General features: G+C 53.9%; 1 protein-coding gene across 1 annotated transcript; it reads left to right on the plus strand.

Annotated features, from left to right (window-relative positions):
* The first annotated feature begins 937 nt into the window (after window positions 1–937).
* On the plus strand, window positions 938–1,797 carry LOC136531344 (fruit protein pKIWI501-like). Its single transcript, XM_066524010.1, has 2 exons — window positions 938–1,173; window positions 1,395–1,797. The coding sequence occupies exons 1-2, from the start codon at window positions 938–940 to the stop codon at window positions 1,795–1,797; spliced, it is 639 nt and encodes a 212-aa protein (XP_066380107.1).
* The last annotated feature ends 22,079 nt before the right edge of the window (window positions 1,798–23,876 follow it).

The raw sequence follows: 23,876 nt of genomic DNA on the forward strand, positions 1-23,876 counted from the left end.
GTCTGTGAGGGGTACCTAGGCATTGCCCCCCACTGGGAGCTGTGGCTCCACCTCTTCCGGGCGGGGCTCACCACCAAGCCAACGGGCACGATGGGCACGCGGAAGGCAATGAGGGCCGACGGCTACACTCTCCAAGTGCGCCAATACCGGTAGCTCCTCTACATCCCGACCCAGCTCACGTCGTCCAACCGTTGCTGGTACAACAGCTGGTTCTACCTCCACAATGATGACGGTGGACTTCCTCCCTATACCGGGCGGGTCGTGGAGAGCCAGCCGGAGAAGTGGAGGTACGGCGTCTTGATGGTTGATCAGCCCAAGCTGCAGCCGCTCCTGGAGGGGCTAAAGAGGCTGCATAGCCGCGGCCTTACGGTGGCTGTGGTCATGGTGGCCTTCCACCGTCGGAGGGTGCTACCGCTGATGGCTCGACGGCGGCGCCTGTTCAACATGACACCGGATGAGCCGATCAAGGGCATCCGAATGTCTACCGTCGCCCTCTCCGACGAGGAGATTCTATGTCGGGTGAGAGAGACGGTGGAGGGGCGGCTGAGGAGCGGTGGTCTGACCCCGTTCGCGATGCGCCCATCATGGGGGTACCTCTCTCTGGTAAGTCACGCGCTGCTGCGGCCTCCGAGGCCTCTTTGCTCCTTGCATTTTCCTGTTCCCTTATTGGCGTTCGCTGTTCCTGTAGGGGATGAGGGATGTGCGAGCCTCCCCGCCGCCCGTTCCCTAGGACGCAGAGCGACGGGTGGTGAATAGGGCGCATGCCGAGGAGCAAAAGAAGCGGAAGGACGCCGAGGAGGCAAGGCGCAAGAGGAAGAACCTTGAGCGCGAAGAGCTGGAGAAGCATCGCCGGCAGTAGAGGCACGATGGTCTCCCGGTGGAGTCATCTCTATCATCGTCATTGTCGGCTTCCTCGAGCGATGACGACGAGAGCGAGATGGGGCAGGGTACCCTAGACCATCTCCCTGACGTTAGGGGGACGGTGCTCGGGGCGTCGGCAAGCAGCCCGGCGTTTCTAGGAGGAGGAGGAGAGGACGCCTTGGGGCCGACGATCGCTCACCCCAAGGTCGAGGCCACCACGCTTGAGGCACGGGTGTTAGGGAAGCGCGCCGTCAGCCTGGTGGGCTCAATGGTGGAGGTGGAGCAGGCGGCGGAGGTGACCCAACAGCCTCCGTAGAGGGTCGAGGGGGCACTAGGGTCTGGCGAGGGCCGGTCGACACCAACGGACACGGGGGCCGTGCTCCTGCCGTCGCCACCGTCGCCGTAGCGGACGAGGGGTGCAGTGCAGAAGGTGTTGTGTCCCCATTCGGGGTAAGTATTTTGTCGGCAGAGTTTGTAGTATCTTCTACTCGTTATTTGGCCGTGTGCTGACCTCGTGAATGCTTTGCCTTCAGTCGGAAGCATCAGGCGAAAGTGCCCGCCCTGGCGCCACGTAAGGCGCTCAAGGTGAGCACCAGCTCCACCACCCAATGGGTGGTGGAGGCGCAAGCTACCATACAGCGTGGAGCGGCGTCGGCCAGGGCCGACCCAAAGGAGCCGGTCGCTCAAGGAGAGGCTGTCGAGGCGGTCACGAGGCAGGTGGGGGAGGAGGCGCCTACGCCCCGTGAGGCCGAGGCCCTCGAGCCAGATGAAGCTGAGGCGCCCTCAATCGCTGAGGCCACTAAGGGCGAGGACGAGGCGACTGAGGCCAGGGCGTCTAGGACCACCGAGGCCGAGGTGGCGGAGGCCAGAGCCCCCGAGACCACCGAGGCCGAGGTGGCAGAGGCCGGCGTGGGCGCGGTGGAGCCGGCGGCCTAGGAAGTGGAAACGGAGGCGGGGCAAGCTTCAGTACCACCCCTGGTCCAAGGCCCGCCGCCATCGCGGGAGAGCGCCCGGGAAGTGGAGGTCCATTCGATCTCCTCCGATGATACTTCTCGGGGGAAGGAGGTGGTGGATGCTGAGGCGGCCAGCACCACGGAGCAGCCGGCTCCGACTTCTGGCGAGGGAAGCTCAGCCCTCATGCGGGTACAACCCGAGCCCCGTGGGTGGGATCACCCGCGTGTCTCGTGGCAGAGCCAGGACGACCCTAAGGGGGAGCCTCTGTTTGCCCTCGAGGATGCGATCGAGGGGCCGTTGGGACTCCTTCGAGCAATTTCGCCAGCTAGCGGAGCGATCGCTATGGACAGCACTGTCCGTCATGGCTGATGACCTGCCCGGCGTCGCCTAGGTACACGTCTTCTTTTCTTGTTCTATGTCGTCTTTTCCCAAGTCTTCTTGCAGTGCTTGACGTCCATTCTGCCTATCTAGGAGCTCGAGGCCCGGTCCCATGGGAAGTCGTTGTTCCTCCGATGGGAGAGGGGCGTCTAGGACCAGCTCTGGTAGTAGAAGGACCTACTTGCCGGTGCCAACGAGCTTCTATCGGCGCAGAGCATGGAGGTGGAGGACCTCCGCCTTCACTGTGCTGATGCGAAGGCCGAGGCGGCCACGGCTCGGGAGCAGGCCACCCCTTTGGCGGTGCGGATCAAGGAGCTGGAGGAGGAGCTGACCCGGGTGGCCGGCGAGCGGGACACCTTCAGGTCCCGGGCTGAACAAGTGGAGGCCTCTGCCAAGGCCATCGCTGTAACACCCCGGTGTTATGCCTGCATTTAGGCACTGCAAATCACGCATATCATGCATCATCAAGCATCCAAATCATACATGCCTAATCGTGTGAATAACAATTGAAACATTGCTTTGAGACATCTGAAACATGTTGTGAAACCTGAATGTTGCATACCTTTGTTAGAATTGTTTTGCCCTGATTTTGCTTGATAGGTTAGTAGAACTTGTTTGGTTATGATTGTAAATCATCTAGAATTGTTTATCACAATTTTTGGAGCAAGGTTTGTATTTGAATTATTGCCAAATGTTGCTTTAAAAATAATTCTCCAAAAATTAGGGTTTGAGTCAAAATTTACTTTAATTTTATAATTCAAAATCTATAACAAATTGGACGTTGGTCTTAAAATCAAAGTTGTAGAGGATAAAATTTTGAGCAACTTTTATTTTTGGTCCAAAGTTTGAAACTGCTTTGATTTAGCCCAAAATTCGTTTGAATGAAAAAGGAATTCAAATTAATTTGAAAAATCTTGTTTTTACCTTCGTGGGCCTTGCGCCTCACTTCTCGGCCCAGTTCGCAAGCCGGCCCGGCCTAGCTCGGCCTCCCTCCCGCGCGCCGCGCGCCGTGCCTCGACCGCGCTCAGGCGATGGCCACTGCGTGGCGACCGTACGCCGGCGCCGCCCGCCGAGTGGCGCTCCTGCGGGTCCCACCGCCCGCTCGCCTCGCTTAAGCTCCCGCCAGCGCCCCGCTTCTCCCCACTCGCCTCATTCCGCTCGCTCCCTCCTACTCGCAGCAGGCAGCAGCAGCCACGGCGCAGCTCAGCGCCGCCGCGCCCTTCGCCGCCGCATTCCACCCCAGCCACCGCACCATTCCCCGCCTTCTCGCGCCACAAGCACTGCCATCTCGCGCGCCACGCTATTGACCCGCTCGCCTCGCGAATCGACCGGAGGTGAGGCCTAGCCTTGAGTTTTCCTTCACGCCGTCACTCACCGGAGCTCGGCCACCGCGCACGCCTCCGTGGCCAGCCCTGCTCCGCCTTCCTCTCTTCCTCTTTTCGTGCGCACCGTGCCCGCCTCGCAATGGCGAAGCTCGGTCAAGAGCCAAAGTCGCCGCTCCGGCCACCATTACGCCGGAACGAACGCGCACCACCACCATGCAGCGCCACCGCGCGCCATGACCGCCGGTCACCTGGCTCTGGTGGTCCTCTGGCTGCGCAAGTAGCACCAGCTGGTGCGCCTTCCCTTGTGGAGTCCGTAGGTAGCAACCACACCGCCGGCGACCTCACCGCCGGTGAAAATCCGGCCGGTCAGGCCATCCCCTGCCTCCGGTCGGCTGACCAGTGGGGCCGGTTGACCCGCTGGGTCCCGCCTATCTGTCTCTGTGGAGCGGTCTTGGGTACAGATCCGGGTGCACCCAGCGTTTTCATCGGCTGGTTTTCAAAACGATTTCTAAAATGATTTTCAGAAATGAATTAAATAGCTTGTAAAATGTAGATCTCGAGTTATATGGCTCCAAATTTGTTGAGACAAATTTTTCTAGGTTCCTTATCATCAGATCTACTTGGGAAAAATTGTGCATGTCATTTTTGAGATACTTTGCTGTAGAATTTTATTTAATCATGAATATTGCTGATAACTTGAAAAATGTGTAGAAAAAGCTATGGGCTTCAGAAAAATATGATTCCAAGTTTGTTAATTTTCTTATGCCATGTATTTCCTAGGAAAAATATGTTTCATGCATGTGTTGTGGAAAAATTTTTAGGTGTAGTTCAAGTCCCTTTAATAGCTGATTTTTGTTATTTTTGCTAAAGAGCAAACTTTGTATAAAACATGCATATGATAATTTTTGTACAGTCATTATATGCTATGAAGAACCTAGGAAAAATACTAGTTCTGTTGTTTGACACTTTTCACAGTTCAAAGTATTTTTATGTACAAAATCCTGCCATAGTTTGTGATTTTTGTGTAGGCTAATCCACTCATTCAAACACCATGAAAATCTGATGGTAGTCTACTTAGAGTAGTACCATGCTACTGTAATTTTCTCAGATTTTTATAAGCACCAGAAATATAGATTGTTGTTGTAGCCCTAATTTAAAAGGAAATAAAATAATCATCTTTAATACAAGATTAGTTAATAATAATATCTTTGGTGTATCTTTGAGGCATTTCATAAGATATGTTGACTTAACATATTAGTAGTAGAAGAGAATGCAGTAGATGACATGTGCTTGTAGTATAGTTTCTTGGATGATGTTGACTACCTTGCATTTCAACATATCCATTGCATTCATCACCTTCGATGCACCGTTTGCATAATCACTTACACGCATTGCATCATATAGGATCGCAAACCGAGAACCCCGTCGTCATACCCGAGGAGCCTGAGGAGCAGCTCGAGGTGCAGCCGCAGGAAGTGCCAGAAGCCGACGAGGAGGACGTTGAGGAACTCCCGGAGTGCCCCGATCACCGTCCGAGCTCCTTCGAGAGAGGCAAGCCCCGGAGCATTTTTTTCTCCCAGTTTGCAATTATTTAATTAAATGCTTTACTTAATTGATGCATTACGTTCAGGAGTTGTTTACAACCGTTGCTGCATTATATCTTGTTTACCTTTGTTATACTATATCCTTATTACCTTGGTATCCGTAGTTGAGTCAATGCTTAGCTGGCTTAGACCGGTAGAAGTCAGGTGATTTCCTGTCACCTGCGAGCTATAGGTGGTTACCTGGATCTGCTTGGATGATTATGAAGTCATGGTATAACTAAGTGTTAAATGAAGTTGAGACCGGACGGAGACTTGCAGAGTTTTGGACTGTAGTGTTTCCGTCTGTGTCGATTAAGGACCGACCGTTGTTGGGCCTCGAGTTATGTTGAACGCATGCCTTACATTTAGCTGGCCGGATAAAGTACCTTCCGACCGCGAAGCTGGAAGATTTTTTGGGCCGAGTAGATTGCCCGCAACGCACTGTGCCAGAGCAGGTGTGGTAGGACACGGGGGCGAGATGATAAGACCAAAGTGCAGTCGGTCGGCCCTCGGGTACATGTGGTTCCTGGCAAACTCAAGATTCCTGGAAAGTTGACTCGGTGATCAATATCTCACTTTAGCGGGTGAGTGAGGTTTGTGTAAGGAACAAATCATCAGCTGGTTAGGAATCGATTCGAATCGCCATCGCTCCTAAATAGTGAGCACTTGACTTGAGTTACTTCATCGTAGTAAATGTTTATGGAACACTTGGACAGTTATAATGAATATGACAGTATGGAAGTTGTTTAATGATCATTGGTTATCATTATCTGCCTAATCACATGTTTACTCTAGTATAGGTGCAAATCTAGTCGACAGGATCATAATAATTAACTTGGCAATAATGCTTTTAGAAAGGTTCTTGAAATGCTAAAAATGCTTCTTTTTGCAAATAAGTCAGCTACCCTACTATAAAGCCCTTCATAATCCTTGGTGTCACTTATTTTCGGTTATGTCGGGTAAGTCTAGCTGAGTACCTTATCGTACTCAGGGTTTTATTCCCACTTGTTGCAGATGGACAGATGTATTACGGCTACTGTATCAACTGCCTGTATCCTGCGATGGGTGATGCTTAGGACCATGGGCATGGTCATTCTTTACATCTCATCTGATGCTTTTGTTGGAGATGATCATTCGCTGGCACTATATTTAAACTCCGCGTGAGTGTGTGTGTGGTTTGAACAAATGACTTCCGCTACTTTTATTCGAACTGGTTTGTAATAACTATGTTTAAACTCTGATGTATCTGTGATGCGAACTTTTATGTAATTTGTGATGGTGACCGCTAAACTTATTACGATCATGGCTGGGACACAAGTTGGTTTGAAATCCTTCGTGATTTCACGGACTACCGGGTTATACGGGCTTAAGTTTGTTCAATCGTCTGCTCTAGTGGATGATTTTCTTACTTAATTTCGTATAATTGGTCGGTTCTGTTACAACCTTGTTGAATCCCTGCAACCTGCTGATTTCGCTGAACTGTATGTTGAACAGGTAACTGTCCTGACCAATCATTATTAGAACTCATCGGTACAAAACTTACCGATGGCTGGTAATTTGCTGATATTGTTGGATAATTATAACTGGTTTGAGGCATGAACTGAACCCCAGTTTGACTCATAGCAGGGGCTTTCTGCTGCATCGGCAGTAAGCTCGCCGATGGACTTGAATTGAATGTTTGAACCATAGGCATCTGGAAACCTCCTGGAGTTGGTTGCACAGAAGTAGTTGCGGCATATTGAGGCACTTGAGCCATCGGCGAAACGGCCGATGGTATAGGCGCTTTCCTGCTGCATCAAACACTTGAGGTAATCTAGGATTGAAAGCAGATGACTCTGGAGGCATGCCATATCCCCACCAATTAGTAGGAATCTGGCTATTCTGAGACACAGGGCCTGACATAGCTGATGCCGATAGATCTGTATTAAGCTGAACTCGCCCTCCTGGTAGTACCTGATCTGATTGTATCGGTGTGTAGATTGTATTAGGTGAGCCTGCCAATACTGGAGGGGAAGTAACTTCTGTACCCACAACGGCCGAAGGAGCCGATGGAGTTTTGACAGATGCTGCCGGGTTGATGATAGGCAGGCCCAACGTAATGTGGTGCCGCTTGTCCTTCTTTGAGAGTTCGAACCACAGCATTATGAACAGTATTGGACAGCACATTGGAATGATTAATCAAAGCATGATTTACTGCAGAATTAACCATCTCTTGAAGTTTACCAGGATTGGAGTCAAAGGTAACCTGCCGAGGCAACGGCAAATCTTGCTTCTGGATGACTTGTCCACTCTTGTTCAAGCTAAACGATCTCAGACAAAGCTGCTTGTATTCTTCTACAGCCTTTTCCATAGCCTGCCTCTGTTCTTCCTTGAGATCTTCTTTGATACTGCGATAATGTTCCCTGATCGATCTCGGATTGAACATATTGATTGATTGGTCCCACCGGCGTGCCAAAAGATGTGTTGATGCAAAAGTGGATCTGCAAACACAAAGGGCTAATACCCGAATCGATATCCAAAGCGTGCCAGTCGATTTGACCTGCTAATCGACAAGGATGAAGATACGAACACTTTGGTCCTGACAACAGCGATACGCCCGGAAGTCACGGCCAAGAGGTGCTCACGCGGAACTCGAGAATCGCCGAAGGTCGCACTGAAGCGATGCAGCTCGCCGAATCAATGAGAACTCGAAAAAGAAAAATATGCAAATTGACGAAGTCGCCGAAAAGTAGATGCAAATAGGAGTAAAAGTTGGTTTTGATATTGATTGATATATATTCTTACATTGCCCTTACTCCATATTTATACCCTGATCTAAAGAGACACAACCAAACACAACTAGGACACCAATCCCATATCTAAGGAAACACGTGACTCTTACATGAATCATACTCTAACTAATATAGAAAAGGAAATCAACTTCTATCTATTTCCCTGTCCGCCTCAATTACGATGGAAATCTCACCGTCCTCCTTCCCATCGGCATACTCCTATTTCATCGAGTAGTCTTCAAGCCTTCCTTCATCGGCATTCCCTTTCATCGGCAGTAGTCTTCAATCTCCTTCATCGGCATCGACAATAACACCTCTAACCTCATCGGCAACGCCCGAATCCAAACCAACCTTTCCATCGACCACCACCAGCTATCGGCAACTATCTTTACAAGCTGGCTTCCATCGGCCATCAAAGTAACAGTAACCTTCCCACCACCGATTAATCCACTCCGATCACCATCACGTACAAAAAAACGGTGTCAACAGTTTTGGACGGCGAGCCCTCAACCAACTAGTGAAAATATACTGCGTGCCCCTAATCCCGGATGGTGATGCAAAGAGACACAAGATTTATACTAGTTCAGGCAATAGGTGCCCTATGTCCAGTTTGGAGAGAGCGATCTTGTATTCCTTACACCGAGGTGCTCGTAGTAGGGGGTTACAAGCAGGGCAAGAGAGGGAGCTAACTATCCTGTCTGCGTAGTGGCGTGGGTTGCTTGAGATGTTGATCTCAGGCAGCGAGGGAGCGTGTGTTACAGAGCGTTGCGTTGTTCGTGAGCGTCTGAGTCTACCTTCTGTCTGTGACCGTCTGTGCGTAGTGAGCGTCCCTAGAAATGGTCCCGATCACTCCCTTTATAGTCGAAGGGAGGCACAGGGGCGTTACATGCATTTGCTACGTGGTGTTTTTGAGAGGAGGCGGCATGCCGAGCCATGTAGCTTGTCATTGTGGCAGCATGGGTCGTGGTGGAGCGGTCTTGTCCTTGATGTACTGGAGCGACGCGCTGGTCACGCCCGATCCTATGCGACGTGGGAGCTCCAGTGATAGCTTGACGCAGGGCATGGCACATGCTGTGGACGACGTGCCGGTCGCTGTATGTCGAAACGTAGAGAGCCGAGGCCTAGTCGGTGCAGAGGCCAAACCATCATGGGGGCTCGGCGAGCGCGAATCCCGAGGGCTGCCGGACCCCGAAGCGGACGTCGAAGACTCATAGGGAGCAGTTGGTCTTGTACGTTGATTCCGAGGCTACAGGGACCCGAACATGACTCTCCACGTCGCGCTTTGTCCTTGGAGTAGGGGGGTTAGGCAGCACAGTGCCGCATGGGTGTCCGTCATGGGCACAGTGCCGAGCACAGCGCCGGTAACCCCTGCCCCGTCCTGTCCGGACGGCATGGCGTCGATGTGACTTACATCTCGTCGGCCACTCCGCTGTGTCGAGCCGTCGTTCGGCTGATATCGCGGGAGCGGTTGAACGCGTTAGTTGGACGTGACGTCCTGTCGGAGAAGTTGGTCAAGGCGGAGGCGACGGGGTTGTTGCCGAGCCGGCCTCGAGCGAGGCGGAGAATCAGCACCTCGTCCGAGCCTTGCGTGCGGGGCCTCGAGCGAGCGGGAATCAGCACCCGTCCGAGGCGTACGGGTGGGGCCTCGGGCGAGTTGGGGTACTGTTCAAGGTGGGAGGCGTCAGCCAGTCCAGAGAGTCTCAGATAAGGGGGGGTTTGCCAGTAGTTGTCTCTTGGCTTCGATTTTTACAGGGTCTAAGTGATTTTTTCGGTTCTTGCTTAGGGGACCCCTTTTTATGGTACCCGACAGTAGTCCCCAAGCCTCGAGGAGAGCGTGAGCGCTCTTCTGAGGTTTTAACTAGGCTAGGCTTGCGGCAGCTGGTGGGATGGTGTTTCGTACTCGAGGCCTCGGTGGGTGCGCGCGAGCGCACCCGCGGGTGTAGCCCCCGAGGCCCTGGAGGAGTGAATTTATTCCTCTAGGGGCTTTTCATGTTGAGCGAGGGCTTTCATCGCGTTTTGCCGAGTCCACGAGTGTGAGTTCGGGTCGTGGGCCTCGGCTTGGTTGCAGGAAGGGTCCTTGAGCCTCTGCTCAGAGCAAGAGGGCGATTAGGAGTTCTCCTGTCTTTTCGTGCGGCCCTCGCGCATCCTTTTCGTTCGAAAGGAGGGGTGGAGTATGTCAGGCTACCCTCGATGGGCGCGAGCAGTGACACCCGGTGAGCTATTATAGGGTAAGTCCAAGTAGAGGCCGTGCCCCATTCGATAGGGGTCGACTAGCGGTCCAGAGACACACTCCAAAAGTATCAGAGGGCTTCTCTAGTGGGTCCCAGGGCCGTTTGATTGGCCCCGGAGGCTCGGTGCTCCCTACGGTGGGATCCATTTAGAGACTTCCCTGCCGGTTTCGAACACGACTTAGGGCATCCCAAGCATTTGCTTGCTTGGGCCTCGGCCATGTATGGGCTCGCTCATAGTCATCCTGACTTTGTTTGTCCTGGGGCGGCTGTCGAAACCTTCGGGGGCCCAGCCTTCGAACCCCTGGACATAACGGACTCGGTGCCCTTTATCGCGTTTTACTGAGCCCCCGAGTACGAGTTTGAGTTGCTTGTTTCGACCTGGTTGCAGGAAGAGCCCCGAGCCTCTGCACAGAGCGAGAGGGCGATCAGGAGTTCCCCTGGCTTTTTGTGCGACCCTTGTGCATCTTTTGTTCGAAGGAGGGGTTGTTTGCCGAGCCCTCGAGTGCGAGCCTGGGTCGCTAGGTCTCGGCTTGGTTGCAGGAAGAGCCCCTGAGCCTCTGCTTGGAGCAAGAGGGCGATCAGGAGTTTCCTTCTTTTTTGTGCGACCCTCACGCATCCTTTTATTCGGAAGGAGAGTGGTTGTTTGTCGAGCCCTCGAGTGTGAGCCTAGGTCGATGGGTCTCGACTTGGTTGCAGGAAGAGCCCCCGAGCCTCTGCACGGAGCGACGAGGGCGATCAGGAGTTTCCTGTCTTTTTTGTGCAACCTCGCGCATCCTTTTCGTTCGAAAGGAGGGGTTGTTTGCCGAGCCCTCGAGTGCGACCTGGGTCGCTGGGTCTCGGCTTGGTTGCAGGAAGAGCCCCGAGCCTCTGCACGGAGCGAGAGGGCGATTAGGAGTTTCCCTGTCTTTTTTGTGTGACCCTCGCGCATCCTTTTCGTTCGGAAGGAGGGTTTGTTTGCGAGCCCTCGAGTGCGAGCTTGGGTGCTGGGTCTCGGCTTGGTTGCAGGAAGAGCTCCCAAGCTTTGCATGGAGCGAGAGGGTGATCAGGAGTTTCCCTAGCTTTTTTGTGCGGCCCTCATGCATCCTTTTCGTTCGGAAGAAGGGGTGGAATATGCCAGGCTACCCTCGGGGGCGCGAGCGGTGATACTTCCGGTGAGCTATTATCGGATAAGTCCAAGTGGAGGTCCGTGCCCATTCGATAGGGGTCAGCTAGCAGTCCAGAGACGCACTCCAAAAGTACCAGAGGGCTTCCCCAGTGGGTCCCAGGCTCGTTCGATTGGCCTCAGGGGCTCGGTGTCTCCCTACGGTGGGATCCATTCAGAGACCTCCCTATCGATCTGGACATGACTTAGGGCATCCCAAGCGATCGCTTGCTTCGGTCTCGGCCATATACGGGCTCGCCCATAGTCATCCCTAACTCTGTTGTCCTGGGCGCTGTTGAGACCCTCGGGGGCCCAGCCTTCAAACCCTGGACCGTAACGGGCTCGGTGCCCAGTTCCTTCATCTGAAAGGAATCGGGTGGGTGAAAGTGCATCTAGCCCTTTAGTGGGTTTGGATGATTGAATGACAACGTGATTAAAGGACTAACCCATTTGCTAAGTGTGGACAGGTAATAGGTTATCTCACAGGTATAGTGAAAGCCAAAATGATGTGTTGTTGTATAAACAATCTAGTTTAAGCACAAGACAACAATGCAAATGGAATTCATGTGAAGGCTTATTTATTGTGGGATTTCCATGTACTATGTAAAAGCAAGCTCGTGATTATTAGTTAATGAGACATGAGGGATTGCATATGGAATGGTCTCATATTTGAAGCTTGCTAAATTAAAATGAAAAAGATAACAATACATATGAATGGATGATTCACAACAAGATGTGACTTGATGGCTTGAGATGGTGAAGATAGCAAGGAAAGGCTTCGAGGTACTAAGCAAGGGTGAAGGGCAAGCGACAGCTTGGCGGCCGAAGAACCTAGCTAGGGTGAAGAAGAAAGTACTTGCATTTAGTTGAGGTACTAATCAAGCTAAGATGTCATATTGATGTGAAGAATCAAATCTATAATGAAGTATTGATGGAAGTGACTTGATATATTTGGGATATTCAAATTTGATGAATGGAATCAAGTCACATGCTCAAGATGGCTATGCTCAAGTGAAAAGATCAACATCAACTTGTTAGCACCCTTACTTGATGAAGATTGAAAGGGACGGCATCAATTCAAAAGAATCAACTCAAGTGGTATAAATTCATTTTTTCCTTTGATCTTGAGTTTAATAGGTATGCCGTACTATTAAGAGGGATGCATATATTGATAGATAATGTTTCATAAGTGCTCAAGCCAACCCATGTGAGTTTTGAGTATTTGAGCGATAAAAGAGCTAACTGATTTGTTGCTGGTCTGGCAATACCGGACGTGTTCGGTATTTGTCCAGCAGCTGTAAAATTGTTGTTCTCGGGTTGGTTCATCGGGAGTTCGACGTAGGTCGGGAGTTCCGATGGTTGGGAGTTTCGGCATGGGTCGGGAGTTCCGACGTCTCGCACTCTAATTGACTTGGAGGGTTCACTGTCCTGGTCATACCGGACGTGTCCGGTATGGATGACCAGAAGCCAACGGCTAGTTTTCAAAAGCCTTGAGGGTCGGGAGTTCCGACGTGAGTCGGGAGTTCCGACGGTCGAGAGTTCTAACATGTGTCGGGAGTTCCGACACCTCACTAACTTTAACTCAGTTACATGTTTTTCAAAATTGCTGAGGGTCGGGAGTTCTGACTTGAGTCGGAGTCCCGGCATTCATCGGGAGTTCCGACGCCTCACAACTTCACTGTAACTTAGTTACCGTTTTCGCAGTGTAAGTCATACCGGACATGTCCGGTATTGCAACGGCTATAAACGGCTAGTTTTCCAAGGGGGCTAAATACCCCCAAGCCTCCGCCTTTGGAGGCTGTTGATTCTACTAAGATAGACACATGTTTTTTAGCCTTGCTAACTCTCCTAAACCCTCTCTTAGTGAGTGTGTGATCCAAATTGCAAAATCAATTTGTGGGTTAAGAGAGAATTTGAAAAAGAGAGCAAGCCACCACTTGAGCATTGTGCATATTGTCAATCTCGTGATTCGCATTTGTTACTCTTGGACTCTTCGGTCCTAGATGGCTAGGCGTCGCCGGAGAGCAACCGAGAGATTGTGGTTGCTTCGGAAAATTTGTAACGGTCGATTCCGCCGCCTCGGAATCATTTAGTGGAGGAGGAGGAAAAGGAGTTGGAAAAGACTCTGGCTAGAGTGACCTTCGTGGTACCTCTAGGCCTGACCTTCGCTGGGTCGCCCGCAGCCCCCTCACGGAGAGTAGGACTCGAACGAGTCCGAACTTCGGTAAAACAAATATCGTGTCTCAATTCGCATTTCATTTGATATTTATGTTGCTTTAGCTATTCTGCAGATACTCTGTGTATATTACTATCTCTAATAGTTTCCTACAGTTTGGATTGAAGATAGAAATCAAAAGGAGCAAATTTGGGGCTGTTCCACTGAAGTCGTGAATACCGGACACGTCCGGTATACATACCGGACACGTCCGGTATTAGCCCCTGCGCCAAACTAAATTGTATTGTGTTCTAACTCTTTGGTTGTAGGCGTTTGGCTCCTAGATTCATTTAGTATCTTTTTATACTCTGTGGCTAACTTGTGAGGGGTGGTACTACTCGTTATTTGGAGTTTCTATTTTGAAAACTCTCTTTACTAATCGTTTCCGCATTTAAAGGTGTTAATTTCAGAAATGCCTATTCACCCCCCTCTAGGCGGCCATCCTAGGTCCTTTCAGTGGGGGATATTCCCCTCCCATCGGCTGACAACGGCAGGTGCGCCTTTTGAGGCGGTTTCTTGGAGAGACGGAACAACGCCTGCCGTTGCTACGGTCAGATGCGACGCGATGTCTACGGATGGGACGTTACTGTGCATGTGCGGTTAACAAGGAAAAGGTGGACGCATGGGTAGTTTAATCGGATCCGGATTAACTGCCGCCAGATTTGAGGGAAAATTTTCCGGTTTCATCGCAAGTCCGTTTCGCCCTCTTCCTGCATAAATACGTGACGAGCCTCGCCCCTCTCCTCCTTACCTTGCCCACGTTCGCCTTTTCTGCCCTCGAGTCACCGCTAAGAATAGAGAGCGCCGGGAGGAGGGAGAAGGGGAAGAAGAGAGAGAGAGAGAGAGAGAGAAGAGAGAGAGAGAGAGAGGGGGATAGCGAGAGCTCGCCTTACCACCGTAGCCGTATTCTCCACGCACCCATGGCCGGCGGCGCTGTTGTCATTCAGGTGGATTCTTGGGGTCCGTCCGAGTGTCCGTGGAGATGCTGTAGTCACTCATCAATGATGGCCTTCTCCGCTCGGTTACCGACCCCAACAGACTGGAGTGGATTGCTCTGGGGGGCGAGCCGAAGCCGAGGCCACGCGATGGCTACATCGTGAGCTTTGTGTCCTTCCATGAGCGTGGTCTTGCCCTACCGGTGGACCGGTTCATGCGGGCGCTCCCGCACTACTACGGCGTGGAGCTCCACAACTTCAACCCCAACTCCATCACGCAGGCGGCAATCTTCGTCACCGTCTGTGAGGGGTACCTAGGCATCGCCCCCCACTGGGAGCTGTGGCTCCACCTCTTCCAGGCGGGGCTCACCACCAAGCCGACGGGCACGATGGGCACACGGAAGGCAATGAGGGTCGGTGGCTGCACTCTCTAAGTGCGCCAATACCGGTAGCTCCTCTACATCCCGACCCAGCTCGCGTCGTCCAACATTGCTGGTACAACAGCTAGTTCTACCTCCACAATGACGACGGTGGACTTCCTCCCTATACCGGGCGGGTCATGGAGAGCCAGCCGAAGAAGTGGAGGTATGGCGTCTTGTGGTTGATCAGCCCAAGCTGCAGTCGCTCCTAGAGGGGCTAGAGAGGCTGCGTAGCCGCGGCCTTATGGCGTCTGTGGTCGTGGTGGCCTTCCACCGCCGGAGGGTGCTGCCGCTGATGGCTCGATGCAGCGCCTGTTCAACATGACACCGGATGAGCCGATCGAGGGCATCTGAATGTCTATCGTCGCCCTCTCCGACGAGGAGATTCTACATCGGGTGAGAGAGACGGTGGAGGGGCGATGGTCTGACCCTGTTCGCGATGCGCATCGTGGGGTACCTCTCTCTGGTAAGTCACGCGCCGCTGCGGCCTTCAAGGCCTCTTTGCCTTGCATTTTCCTGTTCCCTTATTGGCGTTCGCTGTTCCTGCAGGGGATGAGGGATGTGCGAGCCTCCCCGCCGCCCGTTCCCTAGGACGAGAGACGGGTGGTGAATAGGGCGTATGCCGAGGAGCAAAAGAAGCGGAAGGACGCCGAGGAGGCAAGGCGTAAGAGGAAGAACCTTGAGCGCGAAGAGCTGGAGAAGCGTCGCTGGCAGCAGAGGCACGATGGTCTCCCGGTGGAGTCATCTCAATCATCATCGTTGTCGGCTTCCTCGAGCGATGACGATGAGAGCGAGATGGGGCAGGGTACCCTAGACATCTCCCTGACAATCAGGGGGACGGTGCTCGGGGCATCGGCGAGCAGCCCGGCGTTTCCAGGAGGAGGAGGAGAGGACGCCTTGGGGCCGATGATCGCTCGCCCCAAGGTCGAGGCTGCCACGCTTGAGGCATGGGTGTTAGGGAAGCGTGCCGTCAGCCTGGTGGGCTCAACGGTGGAGGTGGAGCAGGCGGCGGAGGCGACCCAACAGCCTCTGCAGAGGGTCGAGGGGGCACTAGGGTCTGGCGAGGGCCGGCCGGCACCAACGGACACGGGGGCCGTGCTCCTGCTGTTGCCATCGTCGCCGTAGCGGACGAGGGGCGCAGTGCAGAAGGTGTTGTGTCCCCATTCGGTGGTAAGTATTTTGTCGGCGGAGTTTGTAGTATCTTCTACTCATTATTTGGCCGTGTGCTGACCTCGTGAATGCTTTGCCTTCAGCCGGAAGCATCAAGCGGAAGCGCCCGCCCTGGTGCCACGTAAGGCGCTCAAGGTGAGCACCAGCTCCACCACCCAATGGGTGGTGGAGGCGCAAGCCGCCATACAGCGTGGAGCGGCGTTGGCTAGGGCCGACCCAAAGGAGCCAGTCACTCAAGGAGGGGCTGTCGAGGCGATCACGAGGCAGGTGGGGGAGGAGGCGCCTACGCCTCGTGAGGCCGAGGCCCTCGAGCCAGATGAAGCTGAGGCGCCCTCAATTGCCGGGCCGCCGAGGGCGAGGACGAGGCGACTGAGGCCGAGGCGTCTAGGACCACCGAGGCCGAGGTGGCGGAGGCTGAAGCCCCGAGACCACCGAGGCCGAGGGTGGCGGAGGCCGGTGTGGGCGCGGTGGATCTGGCGGCCCAGGAGGAAGTGGAAACGGAGGCGGGGCAAGCTTCAGTACCACCCCTGGTCCAAGGCCCGCCACCATCGCGGGAGAGCGCCCAGGAAGTGGAGGTCCATTCGATCCCTCCGACGATACTTCCCGGGGGAGGAGGTGGGGATGCTGAGGCGGCCAGCACCACGGAGCAGCCGGCTCTGACTTCTGGCGAGGAAGCTCAGCCCTCGTGCGGTACAACCCGAACCCCGTGGGTGGGATCACCCGCGTGTCTCGTGGCAGAGCCAGGACGACCCTAAGGGGGAGCCTCTGTTCGCCCTTGAGGACGCGGCCGAGGGGGCGCTAGGACTCCTTCGAGCATTTTGCCAGCTAGCGGAGCGATCGCTGCGGACAGCACTGTCCGTCATGGCTGATGACCTGCCCGGCGTCGCCTAGGTACACGTCTTCTTTTTCTTGTTCTATGTTTTTCCAAGTCTTTCTTGCAGTGCTTGACGTCCATTCTGCCTATCTAGGAGCTCGAGGCCCGGTCCCATGGGAAGTCGTTGTTCTCCGATGGGAGAGGGGCGTCTAGGACAGCTCTGGTAGTAGAAGGACCTATTGCCGGTGCCAACGAGCTTCTATCGGCGCAGAGCATGGAGGTGGAGGACCTCTGCCTTCACTGTGTTGATGCGAAGGCCGAGGCGGTGAAAGCTCTAGTTTGGTTTTGGTGAATTGATGAAACCCTAAGTGCTAACCTAGTTTATCAAGTGATCATGACATAGGTAGCGCACTCAAAAGTAGAAGAAGCTATGAAGATCATAGCATGACAATGGTGATGGCATGGCGATAATCAAGGGCTTTAAACTTGAAATGAAGAAAGAGAAAAACAAAAAGCTCAAGGCAAAGGTATAAACCATAGGAGCTATTTTGTTTTGGTGATCAAGACACTTAGAGAGTGTGATCACATTTAGGTTGATAGCCGTACTATTAAGAGGGTGTGAAACTCATATCTGAATGCGGTTATCAAGTGCCACTAGATGCTCTAAATCATTGCATATGCATTTAGGATCTAGTGGAGTGCTAACACCCTTGATAACATTTGTGAAAATATGCTAACACATGTGCACAAGGTGTTTGCAGGGTTGAGATGATTCGGCGCTTTTGGAAAAATGAAATGTCTATTTTCTATTGCGCGGATGCAAAATTCTTGGTGGTTGGCATATTTGAGCAAGGGTGAAGAAGTTAGAGTTGAAATGGAGTTGGTCGAAATGATGCTGGCGTCGGTCTACTGACCGGACGTGGGTCAACTCAGCGACGGACGCTGAAGGGCTGCGTCCGGTCGAGCTGTCAGAGGACAGTAGGTAGGGTTGAGCACGGACGCTGGTCTGCGTCCGTCGGTAAGGGGACGGACGCGTCCGGCGAAAAAAACTGCCTCGGGGAGCTTATGGAAACGAGGACGCTGGGCTTCAGCGCACGGTCAGTTTGATCAGAGCGTCCGGTCAGCTTCGTAGCGTTGGAATCTGACGAACAACGTTTGAAGGTGATGAACGTGGCGTCCAGGGTGTGACCGGACGCTGAGGGCCAGCGTCGGTCAGTATGACCGGAGGTCTGGTCAGAGCGTGTTTTGCCAGAGTGAAGGGGTATAACGGCTCTATTGATTGGGGCTATATTATAGCCCCCAATGGCCGGCTGTGGCTCACATCTTTGGCCATTTTCATTGACATAGCAACTTGTGAGCTAAGCCAAAGCCTCCCACTTCATCTAATCATTGATTCATCATCATAGTGAGATTGGGAGTGATCCAAGTGCATTGCTTGAGTGATTGCATCTAGAGGCACTTAGTGATGGGTTCGTGTGGATTCGCTTGTTACTCTTGGTGGTTGCCGCCACCTAGACGGCTTAGAGCAGCGAGGATCATCGAGCGGAGGTGGTGATTGTCTCCGGCTCCGATCGTGGTGATTGTGAGGGGTTCTTGACCTTTCCCCGGTGGAGCGCCAAAAGGTACTCTAGTGGATTGCTCGTGGCTTGTGTGATCCTCATCTTGTGTTGGTTGTGCGGCACCCTATTGAGGGTTTGGCGTGTGAAGCCAATTAGCGCGTGAACCTCCAAGTGAGTGAATCGCCACAACGAGGACTAGCTTGCCGGCAAGCAAGTGAACCTCGGTAAAAATCATTGTCTTCATCATTGATTCTGAGGTGATTGGTCATCATTGTTATTCATCTTTGTGATTGATTGGTTCATTCATCTACACGGCGGTATAACCCTCTTGATCACTCTCTTTACTTTACCGCAAACTAGTTGACAAGCTCTTTAGTATAGCTAGTTGTGAGAGCTTGCATGCTTGGTTGGTGTGGCTCTTTAGTTAGCCTTTGAGAGCACACTAACATAGGGTAGTGTCATTGATCTTGTGTGAATTGACACTATCTAAACTAGAATTGTGGTAGGTGGCTTGCATTTTGAGTAGGCTAGCGCAACACTCGCTTCGCCTCATAATTGTCTAACCATTTGGTTAAGTGTTGTTGTAGAAATTTTTATTAGGCTATTCACCCCCCCTCTAGCCATTAGGACCTTTCAGGCGGCCACGGCTCAGGAGCAGGCCGCCCCTTTGGCGGCGCGGATCAAGGAGCTGGAGGAGGAGCTGACCCGGGTGGCCGGTGAGCGGGACACCTTCAGGTCCTAGGCCGAACAAGTGGAGGCCTCTGCCAAAGCCATCGCTGGGCAGCTAGGGGCGGAGCAGGGTGCGCACCTACTGATGAAAGGTGCCCTGGCCGAGGCCCTCAAGGTGGCCAAGGCCTCTTGGGTTGAGGCCCTAGCCCTGAAGGAAAAGGCCGAGGGTGAGTTCCGTTGAGCCACGCCCCTTGTTTTATTTTATTTTTCTTGCGTTCGACCCCTAACTCCCCGATGTGACGCAGGGCTGGAGAGGGAGGCTTCTCGGGTTGAGGTCCAGAGCTGGAAAGAGAAAGCCGAGGGTGAGTCTCGTTGGCCTTCGCCCCTGTTCGACTTATTTCCTTTTGTGCTTAACCCCATCCCGCTTGTCTTGGCGTAGGGTTGGAGAAGGAGGTCGCCCGGGTAGCCGAGGCCTCCATCGTAGTGCAGGCGGTGCTCGAGGCCAAGATCCTAGAGCACAATGCGCTGCAGGGCGCCGCCCGTACCGCCTACGAGGCCCTAGAGGTCGAGGGGGTTGAGTCAGGCAGCTCCCTCAGGAGCCGCTTGATCGCGTTGAGCGGCCGAGTCCACGAGCGGCTCCGGGGGTGCTGCATACAAGTGTCAAAGCGCCCTGGCCGTCGTCTCCTCACACTACGCCGACATCAACCTTGAGGCCATCAGCGACGGTTACGTCTTGGCTGAGGATGACGAGGAGGCCAAGGCTGAGGTCATGAAGCTGGTGGAGGCAGCCGAGGGCCCCAGCACGGCGCTGGCTAAGCTGTTCTAAGAGGAGGTGGTTCCTCCCATGCCGTCCGCCGACGCTGGGGACCCTAAGCCTTGATCTGGGCCAAAAGGGCCATGTAAATAGATTAGGATTTAGATTATTGTACCATAACGCTTGTGACCATCGAGGCCTTTTTAAAGTACTCGTGTGTATATGCTTTTTAATCGTTTTTATTGTATTTCCGAGCCTCTGCCCTCTGCCTTGTCTCTAAACATATCACTTGCAAAAAACTTCCTCAGAGCCTAAGCTGCCCCTCGGGCAAAAGGTGGTGAGGGAGTTGCCGTAGCCCGGAGGCGTAGGCTGTCTCGCGGCTCGACCGGCCTTTTGGCCCTGGGACAGACTTTTCGGTCCTTAGGTTTTTACAATTGATTTGTTAGAGAACAAGAGAGAGTTTGGCGTAGAAATTTTTTCAAAAAACAACTAAAAAATGGTGCTTGGGACTTACAGGGGGGTCCCCCCCTTCTAGCCCCCGAGGGAGGCTCGGTTCTACAGAGGCAGAGCTGAGTCTTGTTCGAGCCTCGTGATGGGCACCTCTGTAGAGGCAGAGCCAAGTCTCCCTTATAGCGTTATCGTAACGCCGATCCCCCATCGATGGGCTCAGGGGGTTTCTCGAAAAATTAAAACAACTAAAGAACGCTTCTTTATTGTATTTTGAGAAACAATGTATAGAATGCTTGGAAATTTAAGGGTAGAAGCGACGTAGCTGTTCTATGTTCCAAGCGTTGGTGAAGATCTCGCCCTTTTCGTTGGCCGGCTTGTAGGTCCCGGGCTTTAGCACTTGGGCGACGATGTACGACCCTTCCCATGGCGGGGTCAGCTTATGGCGGCCTTTGTTGCTCTGCCTTAGTCTCAGCACCAGGTCGCCCACCTTCAGGTTTCGGCTTCAAATGCGTCGGGCTTGATAGCGTCGTAGGGCTTGTTGGTACTTGGCCGAGTGTAGCAGCGCGACGTCTTGGACTTCCTCCAGTTGATCGAGGGCGTCCTCATGGGTAGTGCGGTTGCTTTGCTCGTTGTAGGCCTGTAGCCTCAGGGAAACCGTACTCCAAGTCAGTGCCGCAGATGGCCTTGCTGAAGACCCGAGGGCCAGGTGGCCTAGGAGAAGGACTGCAGTCCTCCCCACTGTCATAGCGACCGCCTCGGTACGGGTGGTAGCCTCGGGCAGGCCCCTCGTTGTCGTGGCGCCATCGCCTACTGACCACATCGTGGTCGCCTTGTGCCTCGCGTCGGTCGCTAAGGCGATCGTGCATCGAGGAGGCCCTGTTGGCCATTGGTGCCCGAGCAGTCTTGGGATGAACCGAGGCCTCTCTACCCTACCGAGGCGATGATGCAGGTAGTTCCAAGGCGCCTCCGCGCCGTCTAGAGGTGGAGCTTTTGGCCTGCTGTACCACGGTGGTCTCGAGGAGGTCTCGGAGCTCACCGTGGACCAGTCGCCCCTCTGTGGTAGAGGGCTCAGGCATGATCCAGAGTAGCATCGCCGCTGCCGCGATGTTCTGGCTAGCGCGATTGAAGATAGGGGGTTGCTCGCCCCCTACGTCGTTGTTGATGTGGTGGTTGACGTCGTGAGCCCTCCGCCAGGCTGGTGCGCCATCACCATGACCCCGCTATTCTCGCTTGAGAGTGTCTCGGAGCTGCTGCAGAAGGAATCGATCTTGTTCGACCTTGGCCTGAAGCTCACGGAGTTGCTCCAAGTCAAGGCGTCAAAGTTCCTCGTGGGCGGGGTTCTTGTTCTGCGCTGCCGGAGGCTCGATGCATGGAGGTGCGGGGTCGCCTGCCCCCTCATGGGGCGAGCAGCGACTGCCTGCCCCTTCGTCCTCATCACCCGCGCTCGGCATCCCAAACTCGATGTAGAAGCACTCACGAGTGGAATTGTAAGTGCCTTTGTCATCGGAGTCGGAGTAGCCGAAGCAGTAGTCGCTCGCGGCTAGGAAGCGGCGCATGGCTTTAGGGTCGCGAAGCCCGGAGAAGTCCGCTCTGACCCACGCCTCGCCCTCCTCCGAGGAGTCAGCGTGGGTGTGGGTTGAGGTCGTGACGTCGAGGTCGAGGGCGAAGCGTTGGTGGCATCCTGAGGGCTCCGCGTGAGCGGAAGCGTAGGCGGAAGCATAGGCGGCGACAGCATTTCTCAACCCGAAGGGGTATGGGGATGGTGCCATCGCCGGGCTTCGCTCTGCCGGAGTCGACCCCTCAGGAGGTGACAGGGCAAAGCTTGATGACGGGGCATTGATGCGCGCCACCAGCGTCTTTCCCTTGCCCAGGCTTAAGCTGGACAGGTCCCCAACCAGGGACCCGTACCAATAGCCAGGCGTGGGGTACCGGCGGAGTGCGGTGCGTCGCCCTGAGCTCGCACGGTGTCGGGGTGGTCCCGCTCGCATCGTGCCTGGCGAGCACGACGAGAGCGGCGGCCCGGGCATCGTCTGTGCCTGGGCTGCTGGTGTGTGATGTCGTCGTCGGTCGGTGGGGCTCTGGGTGTGAGGAGTACCATATCGTACTCAGATCCTAGAGACATGAACTCTAGGCTCCCGAACCAGATCACCATGCCGAGACGCAGTGGTCGTACGGGGTCTGCCATCCGGAACTTGTTGGGGGTGACGAAGCTGACACGCAGTAGAGTCCCTTACCTGGCGCGCCAACTGTCGGTGTTTTGGACCGGCGAGCTCTCAACCAACTAGTGAAAATATACTGCGTGCCCCTAATCCCGGATGGTGATGCAAAGAGACACAAGGTTTATACTGGTTCAGGCAATAGGTGCCCTACATCTAGTTTGAGAGAGTGATCTTGTATTCCTTGCACCGAGGTGCTTGTAGTAGGGGGTTACAAGCAGGGCAAGAGAGGGATCTAATCCCAGGTCTCTGCGTAGTGGCGTGGGGTGCTTGAGATGTTGATCTCAGGCAGCGAGGGAGCGTGTGTTACAGAGCGTTGCGTTGTTCGTGAGCATCTGAGTCTACCTTCTGTCTGTGACCGTCTGTGTGTGTGAGCGTCCCTAGAAATGGCCCCGATCACTCCCTTTTATAGTCAAAGGGAGGCACAGGGGCGTTACATGCATTTGCTACGTGGTGTTTTGTGAGCGGAGGCGGCATGCCGAGCCCTGTAGCTTGTCACTGTGGAAGCATGGTCGGTGGAGCGGTCTTGTCCTTGATGTACTAGAGCGACGCGTCGGTCATGTCCGATCCTGTGCGACGTGGGAGCTCCAGTGATAGCTTGACGCAGGGCATGGCACATGCTGTGGACGACGTGCCAGTCACTGTATGTCGACAGCGTAGAGAGCCGAGACCCAGTCGGTGCAGACGCCGAACCATCGTGGGGGGCTCGGCGGGCGCGAATCCTGAGGCTACCGAGACCCCGAAGTAGACGGCCGAGGCTCATAGGGAGCAGTTGGTCTTTGTACGTTGATTCCGAGGCTATAGGGACCCGAACATGACTCTCCACGCCGCACTGTCCTTGGAGTAGGTGGGGTTAGGTAGCACAGTGCCGCATGGGTGTCCGCCGTGGGCACAGTGCCGAGCACAGCGGCCGGTAACCCCTGTCCCGTCCTGTCCCGGACGTCATGGCGTCGATGTGACTTACATCTCGTCGGCCACTCCGCTGTGTCGAGCCGTCGTTCGGCTGATATCGCAGGAGCGGTTGAACGCGTTAGTTGGACGTGACGTCCTGTCGGAGAAGTTGGTCAAGGCAGAGGCGACGGGGTTGTTGCCGAGCCAACCTCGAGCGAGGCGGAGAATTAGCACCTCGTCCGAGCCTTGCATGCGGGGCCTCGAGCGAGGCGGAGAATCAGCACCCCGTCCGAGGCCTTACGAGCGGGGCCTCAGGCGAGTTGGGGTACTGTTCAAGGTGGGCCAGGCGGTCCAGCCGAGTCTCGGATAAGGTGGGGGTTTGCCGGTAATTGTCTCTTGGCTTCGATTTTTACAGGGTCTAAGCAATTTTTTCGATTCTTGCTTAGAGGACCCCTTTTTATAGTACCGAACTGTTCCTAAGTCCTGATTGACAGTTAATGATGCTCATTTGTAATTGTAAATATTCATATTCTTTTTCTA

The sequence above is a fragment of the Miscanthus floridulus genome, unplaced genomic scaffold (assembly GCF_019320115.1).
Source record: "Miscanthus floridulus cultivar M001 unplaced genomic scaffold, ASM1932011v1 fs_329_3, whole genome shotgun sequence".
Lineage (NCBI taxonomy): Eukaryota > Viridiplantae > Streptophyta > Magnoliopsida > Poales > Poaceae > Miscanthus > Miscanthus floridulus.

Bases quoted from the DNA above. Each gene is read 5' to 3' on its own strand.
- LOC136531344 (XM_066524010.1), top strand. From the start codon at position 938: ATGGGGCAGGGTACCCTAGACCATCTCCCTGACGTTAGGGGGACGGTG. The intron at 1,174-1,394 runs GTAGAGGGTCGA...CTTTGCCTTCAG, and splicing joins GAGGTGACCCAACAGCCTCC to TCGGAAGCATCAGGCGAAAG.